At 36.2% G+C, this 22,653-nt stretch overlaps 2 protein-coding genes across 2 annotated transcripts; both read left to right on the top strand.

Moving 5' to 3' along the window:
• Positions 1–15: 15 nt before the first annotated feature.
• Positions 16–10,837, top strand: LOC117333531. The gene is made up of 4 exons (XM_033892869.1): positions 16–146; positions 3,516–5,224; positions 7,530–7,710; positions 8,141–10,837. The coding sequence occupies exons 2-4, from the start codon at positions 3,971–3,973 to the stop codon at positions 8,281–8,283; spliced, it is 1,578 nt and encodes a 525-aa protein (XP_033748760.1). The 5' UTR covers positions 16–146; positions 3,516–3,970; the 3' UTR covers positions 8,284–10,837.
• A 6,065-nt stretch (positions 10,838–16,902) lies between these two features.
• On the top strand, positions 16,903–21,024 carry LOC117333526. The gene is made up of 3 exons (XM_033892857.1): positions 16,903–18,112; positions 18,752–18,794; positions 20,306–21,024. Exons 1-3 carry the CDS (start codon positions 16,919–16,921, stop codon positions 20,956–20,958), a joined length of 1,890 nt encoding a protein of 629 aa, XP_033748748.1. The 5' UTR covers positions 16,903–16,918; the 3' UTR covers positions 20,959–21,024.
• Positions 21,025–22,653: the final 1,629 nt, after the last annotated feature.

Genomic DNA, 22,653 nt, shown 5'->3' with positions numbered 1-22,653 from the left:
AACCTTTTGTTGACATGGATGAATAGGAAAATGCCTTGACGCTAGGGTTTATTCGTCTACAACAAACTTTGCAGTATGCATTCGATTTTCTCATTTAAAAGAAAAGCCAAAAACTGATGGAAGTAAAACGAAAGAAGTCATCTAGAGTAAGTTTACATAACACATTCTTCATTTATACGAAATTCTCTAGATTTTCAAGTTTATAAATTACGAGTTTCGTCTGGAGACTGGACCCAGGCTCAGGCAGCTAAAGTCGAGTATTTTGACAGTTTGACCACTGGGGTGCGTTTAAAAATATTTTATATATGAGATGGATCGCACATAAATATTGTTTGACAGATATATAGATAAAATCAATTACACTGTACCTGACACAGGTGATGCATTTGAAAAAAGCATACCGTACCCGTAGTCGCGATCGTAGCACAGGCGTCTGAAGTTCTGACAGTAAACTGAGATATAATACCATAGAAAAAATAAGAGTATCTACTATTATTTTTTCTATGGTATTATATCTCAGTTTACTGTCAGAACTTCAGACGCCTGTGATCGTAGGCTAGAACTAGAATATTTTCAGTCATATGTGCATGTCTTCTGAAGATTTAGCCCGAGTGGTTTCCTCTAGCTCTGAATCTATGTTAATGTAAGTCTAAGAATTCCACGTTTTCATATAGTGGTGGGTTTGGCTGTATACCAGACATGATGTCCGGGCCAGAGGAAACTCGGGCAACTGATCATGATCATGAAGATTATATATTTACATTTTTAGCTCACCTGGACCGAAGGTAGAAAGGTCCGGTGAGCTTATGTCATGGTGCGGCGTCCGTCGTCCGTCCGTTGTCCATCAACATTTGCTTCAAATCGCTACTAGTCAAAAAGTTCTTGTTGGATTTTGACCAAATTTGATCAGAAACATCCTTGGGGATCAGATTTTACATAAATGGTGACTCTGACCCCCAAGGGGACAAAGGGGCGGGTTTTAATAGGGGAAATAGAGGTCATTCCTTTAAACCGCCACTTGTCATAAAGTTATGAATGGATTTCAACCCAATTTAGTCAGAAACATCCTTGGGGAAGGGGAACAGATTTTGCATAATTCGTGACTCTGACTCTCAAGGGGCCAGAGGGGCGGGGCCCAATAGGGGAAATTGAGGCATTCCTTTAAATCGCTACTAATCATAAAGTTATCTATGGATTTAAACCCAATTTGGTCAGAAACATCCTTGGGGGAAGCTTAAGGGGAACAGATTTTGCTTAAATGGTGACTGATCTGACTCTCAAGGAGCCAAAGGGGCGGGGCCCAATAGGAGAAATAGTTGTAATTCCTTTAAATCGCCACTTGTCATAAAGTTATGAAAGGATTTGATCCCAATTAATGAATTTGGTCAGAAACATCCTTGGGGGAAGGGGTACACATTTTGCATAAATGGTGACTCTGACCCCAAGGGGCCAAAGGGGCGGGTTTCAATAGGGGAAATAGAGGTAATTCCTTTAAATCGCTACTTGTCATAAAGTTATGAATGGATTTCAACCCAATTTAGTCAGAAACATCCTTGGGGGAAGGGGAACAGATTTTGCATAATTCGTGACTCTGACTCTCCAGGGGCCAAAGGGGCGGGGCCCAATAGGGGAAATAGTTGTAATTCCTTTACATGGCTACAAATAATAAAGATTTGAATGGATTTGAACTTAATTAAGTCAGAAACATCCTTGTGGGAAGAAGAACAGATTTTGCATAAATGGCAACTCTGACCCCCAAGTGGCCGGAGGGGCGGGGATCATAAGGGGAAATAGAGGTAATTCCTTTAAATTACTACTAGTTATAAAGTTATGAATGGATTTCAACCCAATTTGGTCAGAAACATCCTTGGAGAATATAAATTAAATATAAAGCAAAACAGATTTTGCATTAATGATGACTTTGACCCCCAAGGGGCCAAAGGGGCGGGGCCCAATATGGGAAATAGAGATAATTCCTTTAAATCGCTACTAGTCATTAAGTTATGAATGGATTTGAACCCAATTTGATCAGAAACATCCTTGGAAAATGACTTTGACCCCCGTGGGACCAAAGGGATGGGGCCCCATAGGGTAAATAATGGTAATTCCTTTTAAATCGCTACTAGTCATAAAGTTATGAATGCATGTTGTAAACTTAGAGACTCAGAGTCTGGACTTCATTATTTCTTTAAAGCAGCTGGGATCCCCACACTATAACCATATATAGCACTGTTTGAGGTTGACAAACAAAATGAATTGAACATGAACATTATTTTGACATTTGGTCAAATCCAACCAGGTGAGCGATACAGGTCCCATGGGCCTCTTGTTCATGCAACAGAGCAGAGACGTGTATATCATCCTGATATATACAAGTCTCTGAACAGAGTAAATATTGGATGCCTTGGCACTGGAGTAGAACAAGCGATATTCATTTGAAGAAATTACAGTTTTTTTTGTAGGATACACCGACATTTTCACACATAATTAATTTGACGAAAAAAAATGTATATATATTTTAAAGGACATGGTCAAATTATGTTAAGAATATGTAGGTAGGAATATCTTGCATCACAAAAGAAAAAACAGAGGATGTTCTTCACACATATAGATACAATGTAGCATATAGCATGTGTATAGGGTTTGTAATGATAAGAAAAAATGTTCAGATCAATGTAACATAATGCTCAGTTCAATGTTTATGTTGATCTCCACTCTTTTGATTAATAATATAAAAACAGGTATTGCCTGACACAAATGCAGCATCTAACTGTACACACATATAGACTATAGTGCACTGCAGTTACTTTTTTTTTTTCGATAAAACAGACTGATGTAAAATAAATAGGAATGAAGATAAAAGTATTTGAATGATTAATATATGTAGTTCAAAAGAAATAAAGATTATTTTAGACCTGTCTGTGGCCTTAGCTTGTTGTAATGTTATTGGTGTGGTAAAAATAGGGACAGCAAAGGAACTTCATATTTGGATGCATTATAATTATCAATTATAAAATGCTTTCTGTATTATAAAAAGTCTATTGGTAATTAACTTTCATATATATCCTGACATTATATTCTTAATTTATCACGCTTAATCGTGTAGAAAAAGAAACAAAGCTTCTTGCAGTGAGGGGAAAACAGAAAAGTTCAAAGAATCTTTGGTTTCTGTTTTTAAAGAAGCACAAATTTTACTTATCTCAAGTAAAAAAAATCACTTTCACATTATAGAGATATTTTTAGAAAGTATGGAAAAAATTATTAGTATTGTAAATGTTAAAGACTGTGGTAGCTCTAGATCTATATGCTTGCTAATTGTGTGACAAAGGATTCTGGGAGCATAGTATTTCAATGTTACCATGACTACAATTGTTTGTACATGTTACTGGAAAAGAGCCTCTTGTGGCTACGCTGCAAGAAGAGCTGTGCTCTTATTATAAATTTATTATTGCAGACTCTACTGCTGTGAACATAGAGTAAACCATACATGAACTTTTTTTGTACTTTAATTTCAGATTCAAGTTACATGAAAGAAGCTTCACCAAAATGGACAATTTTCTACCACTCCTCTCTGCAGTAGAAGCACTTGTTTATTCAAAATTGTCTGTAAACAAACTGTAATTATTTTGACTGAAAACGTTTTACTGATGATTGCCATTGCAACAAATTTGTGTGAAAAGTATATGATGCTGGCAGGGAGACTTTCATCAGTTTTGATGTTTTTCTTTCGCTTTGCCTGGCATTCTAGATTCACATTACCAAGCATCCTTGTAACAGCATGGACACTTAATATTCGTGTTCGAGTAGAGATTGAATTTCAAAATGTAGGATAATCTAATATGTCTTGAAATTTGTGCTGTTTTCTTTTAAATATCAATATAATAAGTCTGATAGCTGTAATAATGTAATCAGTAGTAAAAACTGATTTTCTTCACATTCCGTCCAAACAACCTGTGATATTTTATCGACAATGAGTCGTGGTGTAAGAGACTTGCGTGAACTGATATGTGTTTCCCGTCTGACCTTTCGGACCAGTGATGACGAAGAACCCCAATTTCTCACAGATGAGGAAGTGGTAACCAAAGACTTTGATCAGTTATCTATAAGTAGTTCCGATTCAGTAGGAGGCATAGAGGCAACTAATGGAGGGAGGCACATATCTCCAGATTCTGGGTGTGTTACCAATGGAAGCACCCCTCCAGAACTGCCTATTGAGGAGGATACACCCCAATCCACCACACCTATCATTGTCAAATCTCCACCTGTCCCTACCAAGGTGGGCAGGGCTAGAAGAAAGACAAAGAGGGCTCGTCACAAAGTTTTGAGCACAGAACCGTCTAGACACGAACTACCAAAACCACCAAGAATCCCTCCATTGCGATCACAATACAAGAAAAGCTTAAGTTCTGATAATGACTCTGATGTGGATATGGAGTCTAGGCCTGTGCACAGATACAGCTCACAGATGACAAAGTCACAGGCTGAGGGGAACTTTGATGACATTCTGTGCTATATGGATGCTACTATTGTCTCCAACTGGTTGGAAAGAGCCAACAAGATGGTCTCCGAGATAACTGCCTACTGTAACAGTGAGGACAACTTTGTGACATTTGCACATTTCTGGTTTTCTGGTTTCGAAGATGTCCAGAAAATTGAATTGTTTGATTTAGAGCATAGTATTTTAATTGAGGAGATGAGCTTTGCTTTTGCGGTGGGGAAAGACCAGGGGAAAGTGAATCAAAGAGACATCAATAACTTTATCAGAGCCTTGTTCAGGGAATATCCAGACAAACTGCTAAGTACCAAAGGACCAAATATGTTCTTGAACCACTTGGATGTTCTGTCATCACAGAAACACGCTCAGTATAAAATGCTGTTGTCAGATGTCAAGTGTTCTACAAAAAACAAACAATATGCCCAATGGATACTGGCCACTCGTTCATTTGCCTTAGTCAGTGTTTGGTCAGCTGTAGTGAACTTTTATCGGAATCTACTGGGTAAGGTATTGCCACCAAGGCCGTCCTCAAGTCGTCCCTCTCCAGACGAGGACATCAACCTCACACGACTAGGACAGGCCATCAGATTGGGTTTTGTGGATGTGGTGCACTACTACTTCACTGAAGGTCTTATTAAACCACACTTCATTGATGCACATGGTCGCACCTTCATCTTCTCTGCTGTTATGTACAACCAGTGTAGTGTGGTACACTACCTCACCAGCAGAGTAAGTGATAATTCTATACTTTATATGATAGTGACACCATACCTCATTAACAAGGTAAGTAATAAAATACTGCCTTAATAATAGAGTAAGTATTGTATGTGGAAATACAATATGATCCGCAATTAAGCCCCATCCCCTACTGTAAACATTTTTTAGCTCGTCTCTTCGAAGAAGAGTCAGAGCTTATGTTGTCACTCCAGCGTCGGCGTTGGTTTTTCAAGTGTTATGTTTTTGGTGCAAATGTTGAAAGGCATAGTAATTCCTCCTGCTGGAGTTTAACTAAAAGATTTTTTTGGGGAAAAAAACAGAATTTTGAAATTGTTGGTACAAGTATTGAAAGGTATTAATACATCACTTTATAACTGTACTAGGGTGCTGATATTTGGCAATAGAGTCCCTCTGGAGTTAAAATATCCCCTGCCAGAGTTAAACTTCAAGATTTTTTTGAAAAGAAACCCAGATTTTTCAAATTTAGAATATTTCTGCGTTAAGGTTTTGGTGCAAGTGTTAAGAGGTTTTAATATATCACTTTATAATTGTACTAGGGTGCTGATATTTGGCAATAGAGTCCCTATGGAGTAAGACAGTCCCTTCCTGGAGTAAAACCTTTTTAAAAAAATTGGATTTTTTCTTTTTAAATCTGTGTTTTTTTGTTTTTTTGTTTTTAAATCTTTGGACTTTGTGTTAAGTTTATGTTGTGAGTGTTGAAAGGCATAGCAATACATGGTATTAGGTTCCCTGTGGGGGTTAAACTATCCCTTGCCGGAGTTCAACTGAAATATTTTTTGGGGGAAAAAACAGATTTTTTAAAATTTTTGTGCAAATGTTGAAAGCTATTAACACATCACTTTATGATTGTACTAGGGTGCTGATATTTGGTAAAAGAGTCCCTATGGAGTTACACTATCCCTTCTTGGAGTGAAACTGAAAAAAAAACAATGTGAAAATGCTCACATTAGACAATTTATACCGGTCCACATTTTTCAAGGGAGACAACTCTCATAAGGATAATATTTTATCAAAAAATTAAAGAAATATGTCCAAAAGCAATTACATTTCTATTTAATATATTCATTCAATCTACAACAGCATAGCTTGTCTCCAGAATATTTGTCAATAAATAATTTATATATATATATCAATTGGTATGGTTTTGAAAATTGCATGAATTCACAAAACAATCTGATCAAGTAAACAATATAAATATTATTAATGCAATTTGCGAAACCATTCCAATTAATAAATATTAATCATTTATTGACAAACATTTGCGAGACGAGCTATGCTGTTCTCCAACAGCTCTTGTTTTAAGATTGGAGTAGTGGGCTAATATTTTTTATCATTTGTGATCGGAAACCACCATTTGTCTTAAGTGACTGTTTTGAAATTGATTAATCTGCAAAATTACCTTCAGGGTAAGACAAGGAGACCTCAACCCCAGGGAGGCAAACACAAGGTGGTATTTTTTGCGCTAATTGGGGAAGTACTATCAACAGGTCTAATTTAATTTTAGCTTCGATATTAAAACAGAAACTAGAAGTATAAGTACATATTCTTGAAATACATACTGATTAACATTTCTTCATACAAATGATATTACAGGGACTCTTGAACAATTTTCCGATTGGGTTAATATGAACATGAAATTGGCAAAATACAACACAATCTCACTATAGTGCAGTGATAAAGGGCCTTTATTCGGCCCCAAAAAAATGTACCCAAAAGAAATCACTGGACTCTGCACAAATTCCTAGCTCTACACAAGTATATATACATTATGTACATGGACAATTTTGGGTTGAGAATTTATGTGAATTTCCTGTGATTCTGCCACGAAATCAAATGCCATACATGCATGTACATAGGTATATACCATGGGCTGTATATTGAGATCACCATGCATGAAATGTTGGGCTAATTTGCTGTTAACTCTAAGGTGACCACGTACACTTTCCCTGTTAATTAACTTAAATTTCAAATTAAATGCCAATTAAAGGGCTTTATCTAAGGGCTCTTTGGGACCAATAATGGGTCCCATTTCCAATCAAATTTATTTCATATCTAAGCCAAATTACCAAAATTTGCAGTTTACTCCTGAAAATCTCCTGCCTAACTCTTTAGCTTTCTTCCCAACTCCTGAAAATCTCCTTCCCAATTCTTTAGCTTTCTTCCCATCATGAGACAAAAATGTCCCATCCCAAATCAGTGATAAAAAGCCTTGATGCTGTAGTGCCATACCTTGAGATGTATATTGCTTTTAACCTTAATTTGACCCGTCTTAATTACAAATTTCTTCATTTGTTAGGTGAAGCCTGTGATAGATGTGAACCAGCCATCTGACACTGGTAACACTCCCCTACATGCAGCAGCAAACAGTGGTAACGATCGGCTGGTGGAGATTTTGTTACGATGTCCCAACATTAATGTAAACACCATCAACCCGCAGTGTGAAGATTCTACACCTCTACACCTGGCAGTTATGCACGGTATTGATCATCTTGTACAGAACATATCAGCCATTTAATAAAACAACTGAAACTGTCTTTAAATAAATAATTTTACGAAAACTGAGTCAAAATTTCATAACATAATTAAATAAATTATAATGTATACTACATGTATATATACACAATGCAACATGTAGTTTTACCTTTTCTTGACATTTTTACAAAAGCAGTTCCTATTTTCTTCAAGCTGTAAAGATAGAGAAATGGAATGTCACTGCATTAATCATTTTATCCTTCTAGTATACCGATATATCTGTTTAAAAATACATCGTGATTTTTTTTTGATTTTTTTTTTTAGACAACATGATTATGACTACTCCAGACACAAATGTATATAATCGGAACTAAGATCTTTTCACTTGATGTATTTTATAATGTAATTTATTATTGTATATTTTGCCTGTTTTAGGTCACAAAACTGTGGTTGAAATGCTTGTTAAAGCCAAAGCTGACTTGTCACTAAAGATGGGAGATTTGAATGCAGAGGACATTGCTAAACAGTTTGGTAGCTTCTCTACTTTACGGGTGCTAAGAGATTGTGCAAGACCGTAGCAAGGTGAAAGTATGAAAGTCATTTTGTTTTGACTCTATGTACAAGCCAAGCATTTCTTTGTGTTACAAGTGACTTGAGAGGATAAGCAACTGTTTGCTTATACTGTAACTGAAGATATTTTCAATACACGATGTGTGAAAGGAGAGCACTATTTATAAGTTGTTTGTTGATAAATGTATTTGTTGACTAATACTTCATTAGGACTATATTATATATGTATATATATATTCTTACTACTACATGTATAAATTGTACATGTAGCAAGATAAAAAAAACTACCCTAGTTTTTTGGCTAAAGTATCTGTACAAGAGAGTGGTTGTATTTTTTGTAAATTTGTTTCATTGTAGGCAGTTTGACTCACCACCAGGGAGACAATCAAACAATTCTATAGTGAAAGGTCATAATGATGTGCTTATATTGGGCAACTTAATACAAAGTATTGATTGTTTGATAGAATGTATAATTTATTAAGTGTTTGTGATAAATCCTATGTGCAGATGGCAATTAAACATTGTCGTAGTACATTTATTTATTTTTTACTTGAGTAGATTTTATGACAGATGTGTTGTTTTTGGATTGATTTGTGAAATGTGATGTTTACAAGTTAGTATGACTTTCTTATAAGTTATAACTGTGCTTGATAATTTACAAGTATTAACCTGGTACAAAATATGGTGTATTCTGATTACCAGAGTTACTTCCCTTCATTTTACTAGCGGTACTGCTTATTGATGAAAAATAATAGATTCCAATTCCCTCCTCCCTCAATGATGTGTTCTCTTCCGAGAAAAAAACTATAATACCATTTTGCCTGTAAATATTTGAGCCATATACAAATCCTGAATAAACATTTTGCTAAACCATGGCCTTATATGTATGTATAGGTAGTTGTCATGGACAGAACGTGTACAGAATGAAAGGTTTTTAATATCTAGAAGTACAGCTTGCCTGATCACCTTCCTTAACACTGCACATTTGCTATGTTTGTTACATATAAAATGAATGTTATTGTTATATAGTTTAATTTGCTGACCATGTTATCAGCCTAATAAGAATTTTAACTTATATTTCTATTCTTTTACCCTACAATACACTCTAGTATTAGATTTTGTGACACATCACTTGATCAAATTGATAAATCTGCCAAAGAGTTTAATTATAAATGCCTTTAACTTTACAGCACTTAATATTTCCATTGTGTCAATATTTTTCGTAACTCTTTAAATATAATAATATATGATTCAAAAACAAAGAAGATTTTTGAAAAGATAACATGCTGATAGCTTCTTGAAAAGGCAAACTACTGTATATTTAAGATGGAGACAACACATTTTTTCCTGCATGTTTATGTGCTGGTTAACGTTGCTGATTTTTCTTAAGGTTAGGATATACATTTCAATGATGCACTTGCATAACCATTCTTGAATTCAATTACCACATAGACAGCAAAGGGTTATCCAAACGTGTAGATGCTTTGAATCTTTCTTAAATATAAGATTAGGATATTTAGGAGATATAAACAACTGTAATTAGAGAGCCAATGCAACAGACTGTTCTTAACCTTTGATGATTGAGTTCAGTATTAAAATTAAAGTGATATATTTCATGAAAGAATACAAAATACTGCTTGAATGGAAAACTCATTCTCTGTACTACCTACCTATAATTGCTGTCAAGATTTGAGCCGACTCATAATGCCAACAGTCATTTTGAAATGGCTAATTAAGTGTACTGATAAGAAGTCTCTGTCACCTGAAAATATTGTTCATATCACATAGAATTATTAATGTACATTAAAATAGAATTACAGTTATAATTTTCCATTCTCAATATAAATCTATCCATCTGTTGTTTTTTTAGCATACCTCTAAAACAGTTCAACACTTCATAAAACATCAATCAAGTGGTTTGTTAGTGCCTTTGCTATGAAGCACTTTTCAGTTTAAATATTTCCATGGTTTCCATGGAAACAAATAGTCCAAATATTTCGAAAATAGCTTATTAATAAGATAAATTCATAAAACTTTCTACACTCATTAATCCAGTGGTCTAGTATTGCTTTTGCTGTTATTATAATACAGGAGTTTTCAATTTTGATATTTCTTTAATTATGAAAACAGCTTGTCTAATTCACTGGTTCCAGTGTTTCCTGAACATATCTGCAGAGCTTTCAAAATCACTTCCTTTAACTTTATACATCCAATGTGTTTATCAGAGTTTAATCACCAATTCCGTTCTATCCTTCTTGTTGACTTTTACCTCTAAACATTCAGATAAATAATCACAGCGTGACATGCCCATGACTAGGCTCTCTTGGCGAAGGATGTATGATGCCAGATTTCAGTTGTATGGTCTCATTTAACAGAACATTAAGGTATCAGTATAATATTGTTATCAATGCATATCAAGCTGTATTCCAGTGTTGTTGAGTATACATTGTATGTATGCCGGTTGCCTTCAGTCTTTGGTGAGCTGCTGTGATGTCTTAGTTATAATTACATCAGGAAACCAGAAAAAAACTCTTTTGTATAATAAAGTGTTTGTTATATCTATGTTTTCGTTATGTCTGGTGATATATTTATAAGCTCCCCTGGTCCGTCCGTCTGTCAACAATTGACTTCTTCTCCATAACTGCAGATCGGAATTTGACCAAATTTGGTCAGAAGCATCCATATGGGGTGGGGACTCAAAATTGTGCAAATGGTGGGGCTGACCCCCTGGAGCCTGAAGGGTGGGGCAAAATTGATCAATTTGGCTAAATTAATATCAACAACTTATTCTCTAAAACTAAGCAATGGATATCTCTCATATTTGACTGGAAGCACCAACCCATAACCATATGCAGCATCGCTGGCCACCACGAGATAACCACAATCCTGTTGTAGAAATAGGCCCTTGGGTCTTTCCCCACCCCTAGGGGACTATTATTTACTTTAAACACAATCATGTTGTAGAAGCAATCCTTGGGATCTTTCCACTCTGAGGGAGACTTGACTGTATTTCTGGATTTTATCATTGAAGCAGTTGAGGTCCCTTCCCCATAACTGTATATATAGTGTTGTTATAAAGCTATTAACAAATTGAACATGAACATATTTCGACATTTGGTCAAACCCACCCAGGTGAGTGATACAGACCCTCTGGGCCTCTTGTTGATACAAATGGTACAAGAACTGATATTTTAGCATAGTTATTTGAAATAGTTTCTTGATTCACCAACCTATAGGGATATTTATGCAGGTGCAATCCCAAACAAACACTTTCAGTTTGATGAGTGAAGGAAACTAAGGATACTAATTTTCGTTCTCGGATTATTAGGTCTGAATTAAGTTACATGAATCTTGCCTTCGACACCAAACCGTGAATAGCAATCTTAAACTCTGAGATTAGTCTGGGTTAGATAAACTATTTATGGTATATGACAATCTTCTGATGCCTTTAAAAATGAATGAAAGCTTTATACTTTATTAGTAAATGTACTTATTGCTCAAATGGTGTATGGGCGAAGACCTATTTCAATTTAGTACGACGTTTTCAAACGAATGAAATGAAATATTGATTTTACCTATTTTAGAATTTTAAAAAAAACTGCTTTAATTCTTATTCAAATGTTCAGATATGTATTTTAAAATCGATCTCATTTGTTAAAACATATTTCAATAATATAACGACAAATATTGGAAATGATGAATTGTTGCTATCGTATGAGGTTTTATTGATTATTTCCCCATACTTTAATATTAATTTAACACTATATAATCAATACGTCCCGACAATATACCGAACAACAGAAGTTCATTTTATTGTTATAGAACACATGCTAACACGTTCAATGGTAACATAATTACCACGTCCTCAAATCTAAACTGAGAACCGAGATGGTGACAATGCGTCGAACAAGTCGTAACTTCACATCGGCCAAGGAAGTAGAATATGTGCCAAGTGAGACCACGATGTCGACCTAAACCTTACATAAGGTCTGCATCGACCTGCATCTCTCCAAACACACAATGCAATTGTGATAATTGGAACAGGTCCTTGAATATTGAATCAACTGGGACGTGTAAACAACGAAAGTAGGAAAAGAGGGGATGCTACTATCTAGAAATGGAAAATCAATTTCTGGAAATTTGAATCAATAACTCTTATACAGCTTCATGTTCTCCTTGCTGGTTAGGTTATATATAAAGATGTAGGTAGTTGTTGATGTTGAATGATCTGTAGTGACCTAATTTAAACGACAACGACCAGTGAGGGTTTTTATTTGGTGATCAGATCCAAGTGAAGCCATATAAGGATAGAGAAAACTCTTACATATATATATATCTAAATATATGATCACAGGGATTTAATTGGAACGAATTTCCAACAAACGGTTAATATATATTTATAGATTTATGGTACTATAATACAAACATGTATATATTTATTTATAAATGGACCGCGTCCACTGTCCATGGGTGTATAATTATGTAAAAATAAATAAATAAGAGAAAATGAGAATGGAACCTATCGACTGCTACTCCATTACAATGATGGAAAAAAGTATTTCAATATGTCGCTATCTGCACAGGCGTCTGAAGTTCTGAAAGTAAACTGAGATATAATACCATATAGAAAATAAGACTTTTTAGGTCATCTGACCCAAAGGGTCAGGATGACCTATAGTCATCGTGCTTCGTCCGTCGTCGTGCGCCGTCCGTAAACTTTTTCTTTCAAAACGCTACTCCTCCTTAACGCTTGGGTGGATTACTTCCAAATTTGGTTTGAAGCATCATTGGGGGAGGGCAATCATATTTTATATAAATGAGGCTGGTCTGACCCCTGGGGCCAGAAGGGCGGAGCGCCAAAAAGGGAACTTAGGTGAATATTACTATAAAATCCTACTCCTCCTTTACCCTTTGGTGGATTACATCTAAATTTGGTGTGAAACATCATTGAGGGAGGGCGGTCATATTTTATATAAATGAAGTTGGTGTGACCCCTGGGGCCTGAGGGGCAGGGCCCCAAAAGGGGAACTTTGATTAAATTTTGCTATAAAATCCTACTCCTCCTTAACCCTTTGGTGGATTTCAACCAGATATTGTGTGAAACATCATTTGGGGAGGGTGAACATATTTTATATAAATGAGGCTGGTGTGACCCCTAGGGCCTGAGGGGCGGGGCCCCAAATGGGGAATTTTGATGAAATTTTGCTATAAAATCCTACTCCTCCTTAACCCTTTAGTGGATTTCAACCAGATATGTTGTGAAACATCATTTGGGGAGGGCGGTCATATTTTATATAAATGAGGTTAGTGTGACCCCTGGGGCCTGAGAGGCGGGGCCCCAAATGGGGAACTTTGATGAAATTTTGCTATAAAATCCTACTCCTCCTTAACCCTTTAGTAGATTTCAACCAGATATGTTGTGAAACATCATTTGGGGAGGGCGGTCATATTTTATATAAATGAGGCTAGTGTGACCCCTGGGGCCTGAGGGACGGGGCCCCAAATGGGGAACTTTGATGAAATTTTGCTATAAAATCCTACTCCTCCTTAACCCTTTAGTGGATTTTAACCAGATATGTTGTGAAACATCATTTGGGGAGGGTGGTCATATTTTGTATAAATGAGGCTAGTGTGACCCCTGGGGCCAGAGGTGCGAGGCCCCAAAAGGGCAACTTTGATGAAATTTTGCTTTAAAATACTACTCCTCCAAAACCCAAAAGTAGATTATTACAAAATTTGGTGTGGAACATCGTTGGAGGAGGACAATCATATTTTATATAAATGCGGCTGGTTTGACCCCTAGGGCCAGATGGATGGGGGCCTCAAAAGGGGAACTTTGGTGAATTTTTGCTATAAATCCTACTTCTCTCTAACCCTTGGGTGGATTAATACGAAATATGGTGTGAAACATCCTTTGGGAAGGGTAGTCATATTTTATATAAGCGAGGCTAGTGTGACCCCTGGGGCCTGAGGGGCAGGGCCCCAAAAGGGGAACTTTGGTGAATATTTGCTGTTAAATCCTAATCCTCCCTAACCTTTTGGTGGATTACAACCTAATTTGATGTGAAACATAAGGTGACAGCAATCATATTTTTTAATGAGACAGGTCTGACCCCTGGGGAAAAAAAGATGGGGCAAAAGGAGCGCTTAGGTTAAACATTTCTTAAAAATGCAATTCCTCCTTAATGCCTTAATTGATTACAACCATATTTAGTATGAAACATCATTGGGGAAAGGCAATCCTAATTAATATAAATGAGTCTTGTCTGACCCATTGGGACAGAGGGGCATCATCCCCAAAAATGGGAACTTGGCTAAAATTTTGCTTTATGATGCTGCTCTTCCTGGACAAGCTAAATGGATAAAAACCAAATTTGATCTAAAACATAACTGGCTGCGATAAATAATTTATGGTAATAATGCTGGATTGAGGGTGTATCCCTGCTGTAAGTGTCAGTGTTTGTCAGATGACCGTTAAGGCCCATGGGCCTCTTGTTTTATAGTAGAATCTAGATACTGTTATCTTTTATATGGTATTATATCTCAGTTTACTGTCAGAACTGCAGACGCCTGTGCTATCTGTGAGACCTATCCAGATGCAACATATTGATTTGTCTCACACAGACACATCACGTACAATACACTTGTTTGGCTAATTAAAAAAATATTCGATCTCATCGAAAACTGAATTATATCAAAAAGTAAACCTATTCTCTCTGGGTGGGTATATATATCAATGATGATATATCTACTTTAGAAGAAACCACGACAATAATGAGACAGATTTGTAGTCTATTTAAACGACATGTACAACTGCTAGGATGACAGTCGGCTACCAGTAATTTGGTATGAGGATGTCAGGCTACCTATCTGTAATGCTCATGTCTTCTCTGATTGGTAAGTTACTTTTCTACATTAAAAAGAAAACTAACGATATTAGCAAATAATTGAATCATATTTTTGTAACAAATATTCCAATTTATGTTATCAGTCCTTTACAAAAAAAAAAAAAAAAAAAAGATGACATCGCCGTTAGTTACGTACGTCTCTTTTGACTGGTTAATACAGCTGCGTAATAATATGTAGGGAAAAAGAGTCCGTCGATTAAAGTGGACTTTCACATGGCCGGATTGTGTTCAGTAAATCAAATTGAAAGGATTACTGTAAACGTACATATTTTAGCGGTAATGTTATTTTTAGCGTTTTTCATGCTGGAATCAGTCCGCTAAATCCTGATTACGCTTATTGTAGTTTATCTACAATGTTTTCTATGACAATCATTATTGGCGCGCTTATTCATCATTTCGTCAATGTGGGTTTTTTTGGGTTTTTTTTAGGTTCAAAAAAAAAATTATTAAAAAAAAGACAACATTTTACAAAAAAATTGTCCACACGCAGGAGGAGACTCATTCGCCATACACTATCATAACACACTTATAATTGCTAATATTTTAATTTGGATTTGCACTAAAATTTGAATGCATCAAATTAAGTAAGCTTAGAGAGACTTGAACACATACTCATGGAGCTGTAACACTTCGCTGTGTATTACGTAAAAATAAGATTTTTGTGTTATATCTCCACAAAATAAAAATGTATTCAAGTTGATGCTTAAAGACACAGATAAGGAACAGCGTTGTTAGAATGTACAATGTAGATTACATCTGTACCATAGCATACTGAATACCGACATGTACGTGAAATCACCATTCTAACTTAAAATTGATAAAACGACGGCGAAACGAACAAATATAGATAAACATGGTACACCGGAAAAAGATCAAAAGTAATAAACATTCATAAAGGGTATGCTGTAAGCGATTTTAGCTTCATTGACAGCACATGCATATATAGGTAAAATCTTATTTCATGTCCAAAATGAGAGCCCGGATAAAGGTGATAAAGGAATTACCTACTAAACATCAACGAGCATTGAATTGGTCTGACTTCATATCGCTCAGGCAAATAGAATTGTTCCGAATGATAATCATATACATACTGTTTGCACTGTTTCTAGGTCATTGGAAAGCTCAAAGCTTGTGTGACCGCTCTCATAAGGTTCTTAAATCCTTGTGTACTTTTTAGGATTTGCGCCTGGCGTTATGGCGATAAGAAATATGCTGTACAATTAATTAGTGGTTAGGAGGAATTGTAGTAAAAGGTACATTTTGGTTATACGGTATAAAAATTTTAGATTTCTAAAATGTGTAGCAACGCAACAATTTTCATTACTGTACACGTAAAATGCTTCATGCTCACTTATTTGTTTTTTTTCCGTCTGATGCAAGCATCATTTTGCTATAACTTTCAATAATATATCTTCAAAGTGTTTGTTACCATCACTGACCGACCTTTTTTTTTTATCTCTTGTGTCCAAACCTTTACTTTACGTTGAATTGATAAAGTTTTGAACGTGTTACTAAATAATGTGATATTTTTGTTGAAATGCTTCATGCTTCAAAAGTTGAACTTATCAAATACAATAACGCTTACGGCAAAACATTATCACAAATCTGTTGAGTCCAAAGATTTTATACCAATGAATCAAGAAATATCACGGTGATAAATAACAATAAAACAATCTACTGGTTTTTCACTACAGCGGCGAGCCATGAGATGGACAGATCTGCTGGATTTCGACACATGATCGGTTTCATGGGTAACAAGATAGGAGAGGACACCAAACTGGAGATAACGATCACCAACCCAAATGATAACATCACAAATGTGTCTGTTGCTCTTCATCCAGATCAATCGTTTAGCCCCATGGAAAATGGGTTTCTGCTCTATCCAGGTGGCTATCGAAATATTACTATGCCGTCGAATTTTGCAGTCAATGAGTCTGGGAAAGGTGAGACGGGTGTTCGGATCGAATCTGATAACCCCACGATTGTCTATGGGAGCAGCATAGAGACGGGTCATACCTCAATGGATTCCTTCCTAAGTATCCCACAGATAGCACTTGGAAATCTATACTATGCTATTACTGGGATTAATAGAGCTCAACTATTGGTTGTCGGCCTGCATCCTAGGACATCAGTGAACATAACTCTTCGAACTGACCGTGACGCATCCTACCAAGGCAGTTTTTATTCCTCCGGACAAACAATTCAAGAGACACTGAATGAATACCAAACACTCCAGGTAGAAAGTAAAAGACCAAATGCCGACTTTACTGGGACTTCAATACGGTCATCCAAACCTGTCAGTGTATACAGCGGAAGCAGGTTTTCTTCGTCAAGTTTTCTGGTTGAACAAATGCCGACAGTGGCATTTTGGGACACGCATCACGTGACTGTTCCTCCTGACGACAATTCAATATACAACACGACAATTGTTTCAGCATGTAAGGATACCCTTGTCAGGTCCTTATGTACCGATGGCTCAAAAATGTTTTTTACATTAACGGGGCATGGAAACTTTCAACGAATGCCCCCTTCAAATGCATCGTGCTCGATTTTGACTTCTGAACCGGTAGAAGTAGCGATTGAAATATACGGTCCAACTAATGACGCATCCATGACAATCATACAGCCGATGAGAAAAGTTTTCAAGGATCTGAAGTTTCTTGTCCCTGATATTATCAGAAACATGCACTTCACGTTGGTGTTCGTTACCTACTGCGATACCTACCTCAGTCTTGACGGAGTGACTATCAGCAGTCTTAAGTTGACGGCGTTGGACGAAGATTCAGTCATTTGTATGGGACGTATTTCCATCGGTAGTGGTGGCCATGTCATCAGTAGCTCAGGTGTCAACTTCTTCATCTCGGGATATTTACATGGAACAAAAGGCTACAACACTATCGCTTTCCCGTTAGTGCCACATCTTGATTCAGTAAGTATATATCACATTTGTTAATCGGACCGGTATTCGTATTTACAACGCTTAATTTGTCCAGCCACCAGCCCGTAAGGAATCATGGAGACCAAAATCAGAGTCTCAATTTTATTTATAATTTTAGTGTTTTAACGTCTAATTCATTTTGGCTCTACTGTATCCAACCTCTATTGATTTTGAAAGGTGCTTACATTTTTTTTTTTTTTTTTTTTTCACTTATTTGTTTCTTTTATAATTCTTTAAAAAGAAAGGAGGGACAAAGGCGCCGCGCGTGCATGCTTGAATGTGCTAGCAACGATCATTTCTATTTTTCTACGGTCATATTTGTTTTTGATGAATTAGAACTATCTCAATGTCATTTATAAAATAGTTAAAGGAGACGCACTATCTTTTAAAGCAATCAATGTATACAATTTACGAATTTCGTATCTTAATGAATGCCAAACATATTGTGTTTTCCGAAATGAAATTGTGTATCCATACCACTCAAGTATTTTCATTGCATCAAGATAAGTCAGAATCATTGTTGAAGAAGGAAGAATATTTGACATAAGAGTGTAATTATAATGAACGCCAATGCACGGCATTATTTACCTTGGACAAATATGTATAGTGATTCACTGTGTATACTTACAGGAAGGTGAACAGCCGATACATACATGCGATTATACAAGTATTGGTAAGTGACCGCAAACTGAACTTTAATTCACTTAGTTCAACATTATTATTTATCAATATATCTCAACAACTGATTTCTTTTAGGGGGAGTGGCTATTTGTAATGTACTTGGTTGGTATTTAAAAAATTGTTTACAAAATAGAACGACAGAAATCAAGTCTTCAAACATCGTCTTCTTTCTGTGACGACCGTCCTGTCTGACAGAAAGATGCCATATGCAGGTAGTATGATACATCCTCAAAGAAACAGAACATATAGGACTTAAGCGAATGAAAAACTGGAAAGTACTTATGTACATATCCCTTCAAGAACTCATTTTCTCAGGATGGATGGACGGGACCCAGTGAACATATCTGTGCAGTTGCACAGCAAAGCGTCGAATGAAATACAAGGGCAGCTTTTGACCTGCCCAACCCTTACTGACAAGCAATTTACGTGCATATTCTTCATCACTTACTAGCCAATCGCAACCTCGTGCATTTACGTAGCTCCGCCAGTATGAACTAAGCCACGCCCCAACAATTACACCACAATTAAATTCTTTAACGTTGGTATTATATTCATACGTCCTAATTCCCGACGAAAGATCAATATATTTTACTAATTAATCGACCCTTCATTTAGGGCGTAAGGATTCATGACTAAATTTGTTATCTTATCGATCTCTTCTCTTCTTTCTAAACAACTTTCTTCTTCATCTGAATGTCTCCATTGACACTGCCTCAAGTTTGGCCTTTCGTTGAGCGTTCGCCCCTGTGAGGAAGACATTTGGTTCTGCCCCTAGCCGAGACATACCTAAAAAATGGTAGTTACTACTAATATTTGATGCTCTGTATTTTTGGAATGGGATGACTGGTTTGTGTGTTGTCAGTGTAATGTGACCGGGTTGGATGTCTTCGGCAGTATACTTCAGTGAAGAACAAATACGTGGCACTATCAAGTGGACAAAACACAAACATACTACAGACTCTAAAAACACACTCACCACACCAATGTATCTCGCAAACTAACTAACAATACGCAACCAAACTAAACCAGTTTTTATGTAATCCATTTTACCAACCTTTTATTAGTAACCATATACATGTACATTGTAATTCTAACATCATTTTACATGCTACGAACGGTAGTCTGAAAGTGCATCTACAAAAATAATTCCTAATTATAGTTTATTGAAACCATGTGTTTGACATAATACTTCATCCTAAATGTAATTGCAGTCTAAAAAAAAAAAAATTCAAAAAATAAACTAGTTAAGTAGCATTACTGTAAGCGTACATACAGTGTATTTTGGTGGTAATCACGTTTAAGAGACATTCCGCTAAATTTTAATAAGGCTATAACTACTTGCGCCCATTTTTATATTGTTTTCTACGACAAGTACTTTGAGTGCGCCATTTCATCATTCTGCTAATCTGTTTCAATTTATGCGCTAAAATGTGTGTACGCCATATTTCATGAATTTGCAGTTTTTCCATTTATGATGAGTGGTGATTTTTCTTTTTCTTTAAGACTCGTCATCTCCTGGTACAAGTATTACGACCACAGGGAGGGATTATGAGATGGAGCGAAATGAAATAAAAACAACTATGGAAACTACAGTAGAAGCTACAGTAGAAGCTACAACGGAAACTACAATAAAAACTACCATGGAAATTACAGTAGAAGCTACCATGGAAATTACAGGAGAAGCTACCATGGAAACTACAGTAGAAGCTACCATGGGACCTACAGTAGAAGCTACCATGGGACCTACATTAGAATCTACCACGGAAGCCGCTATGGACACTGATAATGGAATGTCGTCACCGAGTACTCGTGAAACTTCCGGACCACTAACGTCTGTTTCCGGAGAAACCGATACATCACCTTCACGCAGTCTGGAAGGCTTATGCAGATGTAGTTGTTCGTATAAAACTAATGATAGGAACACTACATTAAAAACCATGAAAAATAAACTGTCTATCCCCAGGAACAAGACAAGAAGATACATCAGGTCTTTGACCTCAGCTCCAGATGACAGGCCGTCCTCCAAGACCATTGGCATTACGGCATCAGTGGTTATCGGACTGGTATTATTTACCATTTTATTTCTGGACTGTACACACCTAATGGGCATGTTTAGACGTATCAAACGTATGTCACGTCACTGCTATAATGGATAAGCAACAAGGATCGGTTCAGATTTGAAGAAATGACGAAATACCCTATTTTTATCCCCCGCCATGAAAATGGGGTGGGGTGAGTGGGTGGGGTAAGTGGGTGGGGCGGGGGTTCCTGTCTTGTCCCGTCGTGTTCCGTCCCGTCCCGTCCCGTCCCGATAGCTAATCTCAGAAACTGATGATGCCATCCTCACCAAACTATGTTTCGAGGTGTCAAGTGGCAGCAGGGACATTTATGTCTTAGTTATTTTCTAGTTTTAGATCTAAATGACAAATATGTATTTAATTGTCTAGGCAAATTATGTGTTACCCGTCTTTTTATCTTATCGATATTTTCAATGCTATTTTTATATCAATGATATGATTATGCCATATGAGTTTCATAAGCTAGTATGTCTATTAAATAGAAATATGTTAGGAAGTGCTACGTGTTTTTTAACTAAACATCAGTCCGTTTGCCAGCAGGAAATTAGGAGCTTTGTCAGCTTTCACTTTCAAATATATGCGTCTGTAAATTTTGTCTCGAGAACATCAGATTCAAGAAATGTAGACTTTGATATTGTTTTCATTTTTTATTTCATATAGAGTATTTTATACTTAATAATAAGCAATTAATATGAAAATACTGAAGAACTGTTATGATTTGCTGCCAACGACACTCGGCCAAGTAGGAAATGTCTCGAAATTTGCTGTTTTGTTGATAAATGTTTGTGCATATATGTTTATCATAGATTTGATTATTAGAAAATACATCTTTTGAATTTTTTTCATATGCTTGATGAGAAGGTCATCATTTGATATATATTTTTTGAGAATTAATCAATCGATTAAATCTTTTACGTTGGTTTCGTTTTATGTATTTTTTATTTGTTATTTCTTCAATGCGCTGTGTATTTAGGACAGAAAGAATAGCAGACAGTATCAACAGGCATGCAACTAAAACGTAACATCCATACTATACTACCTAACTGCTCAATTAAACATTGTTTAACGGAAATGCCTCGGTTTGTAACAATTTGAAACACATGATATGGCTAGAAAAACTTGCTAATTTGAATTTTTAATAGATTTTTTTCTGCTTAGTCATTTGACGATGATATTTAAACAAAAGGTCAAGTCGACGTCGGGAACTAACCTTGTAACTTTGCATGAAGTGCAATGTGATGATTTTTAAGTGCAATGTGATGATTTTTGAAGTGCTATGTGATGGTATGTGAAGCGTGATGAGATATATTTCCTATAAAAGATGCTGAAGTACACGTATATGATTTTACCAAAGTGACCTTGATCGTATCAATTTCTGACCTCGTTAGCTATAAGAGAATACTCTGCGATCAGATACTTCAGCACTTTTTACTACTCTTGGGATATATTGGTTGTGATAGCATACACATATCATATCTAGTTTGTTAACATCCTGGCAACATTTAACGTTATATGGACTATATCACTAATAGAAAGAGCAGTTGGTAGGGGATGGATCAGAACATATTTAGTTTAATATATCCCAAGTATAGTAAATGCTGTAGTAAAAAACTACAGCTGGTCCAATGGCAGCCGTTTAGCATTGAACACACCACATCTATCTGTTCTTTCTGGAACATCCAGATTGATCAACACAACAGCACATACCGGGTAACATAAGATATTCGTGGGCATTTTTAAGCTTATTTTGTGTTATTATTTTTCGTGATTCAT

The sequence above is a fragment of the Pecten maximus genome, chromosome 1 (genome assembly GCF_902652985.1).
Source record: "Pecten maximus chromosome 1, xPecMax1.1, whole genome shotgun sequence".
Classification (NCBI taxonomy): domain Eukaryota; kingdom Metazoa; phylum Mollusca; class Bivalvia; order Pectinida; family Pectinidae; genus Pecten; species Pecten maximus.
This window is presented reverse-complemented; position numbering and strand designations above follow the sequence as displayed.

What these genes read in the sequence shown, in the direction of transcription:
- LOC117333531 (XM_033892869.1), top strand. Translation starts at nt 3,971, where the DNA reads ATGAGTCGTGGTGTAAGAGACTTGCGTGAACTGATATGTGTTTCCCGT. An exon ending in TACACTACCTCACCAGCAGA is followed by an intron (nt 5,225 to 7,529) that starts GTAAGTGATAAT and finishes TTCATTTGTTAG; the next exon opens with GTGAAGCCTGTGATAGATGT. An exon ending in ACACCTGGCAGTTATGCACG is followed by an intron (nt 7,711 to 8,140) that starts GTATTGATCATC and finishes TGCCTGTTTTAG; the next exon opens with GTCACAAAACTGTGGTTGAA.
- LOC117333526 (XM_033892857.1), top strand. Translation starts at nt 16,919, where the DNA reads ATGATCGGTTTCATGGGTAACAAGATAGGAGAGGACACCAAACTGGAG. An exon ending in TAGTGCCACATCTTGATTCA is followed by an intron (nt 18,113 to 18,751) that starts GTAAGTATATAT and finishes GTATACTTACAG; the next exon opens with GAAGGTGAACAGCCGATACA. An exon ending in ATGCGATTATACAAGTATTG is followed by an intron (nt 18,795 to 20,305) that starts GTAAGTGACCGC and finishes TTTTTCTTTAAG; the next exon opens with ACTCGTCATCTCCTGGTACA.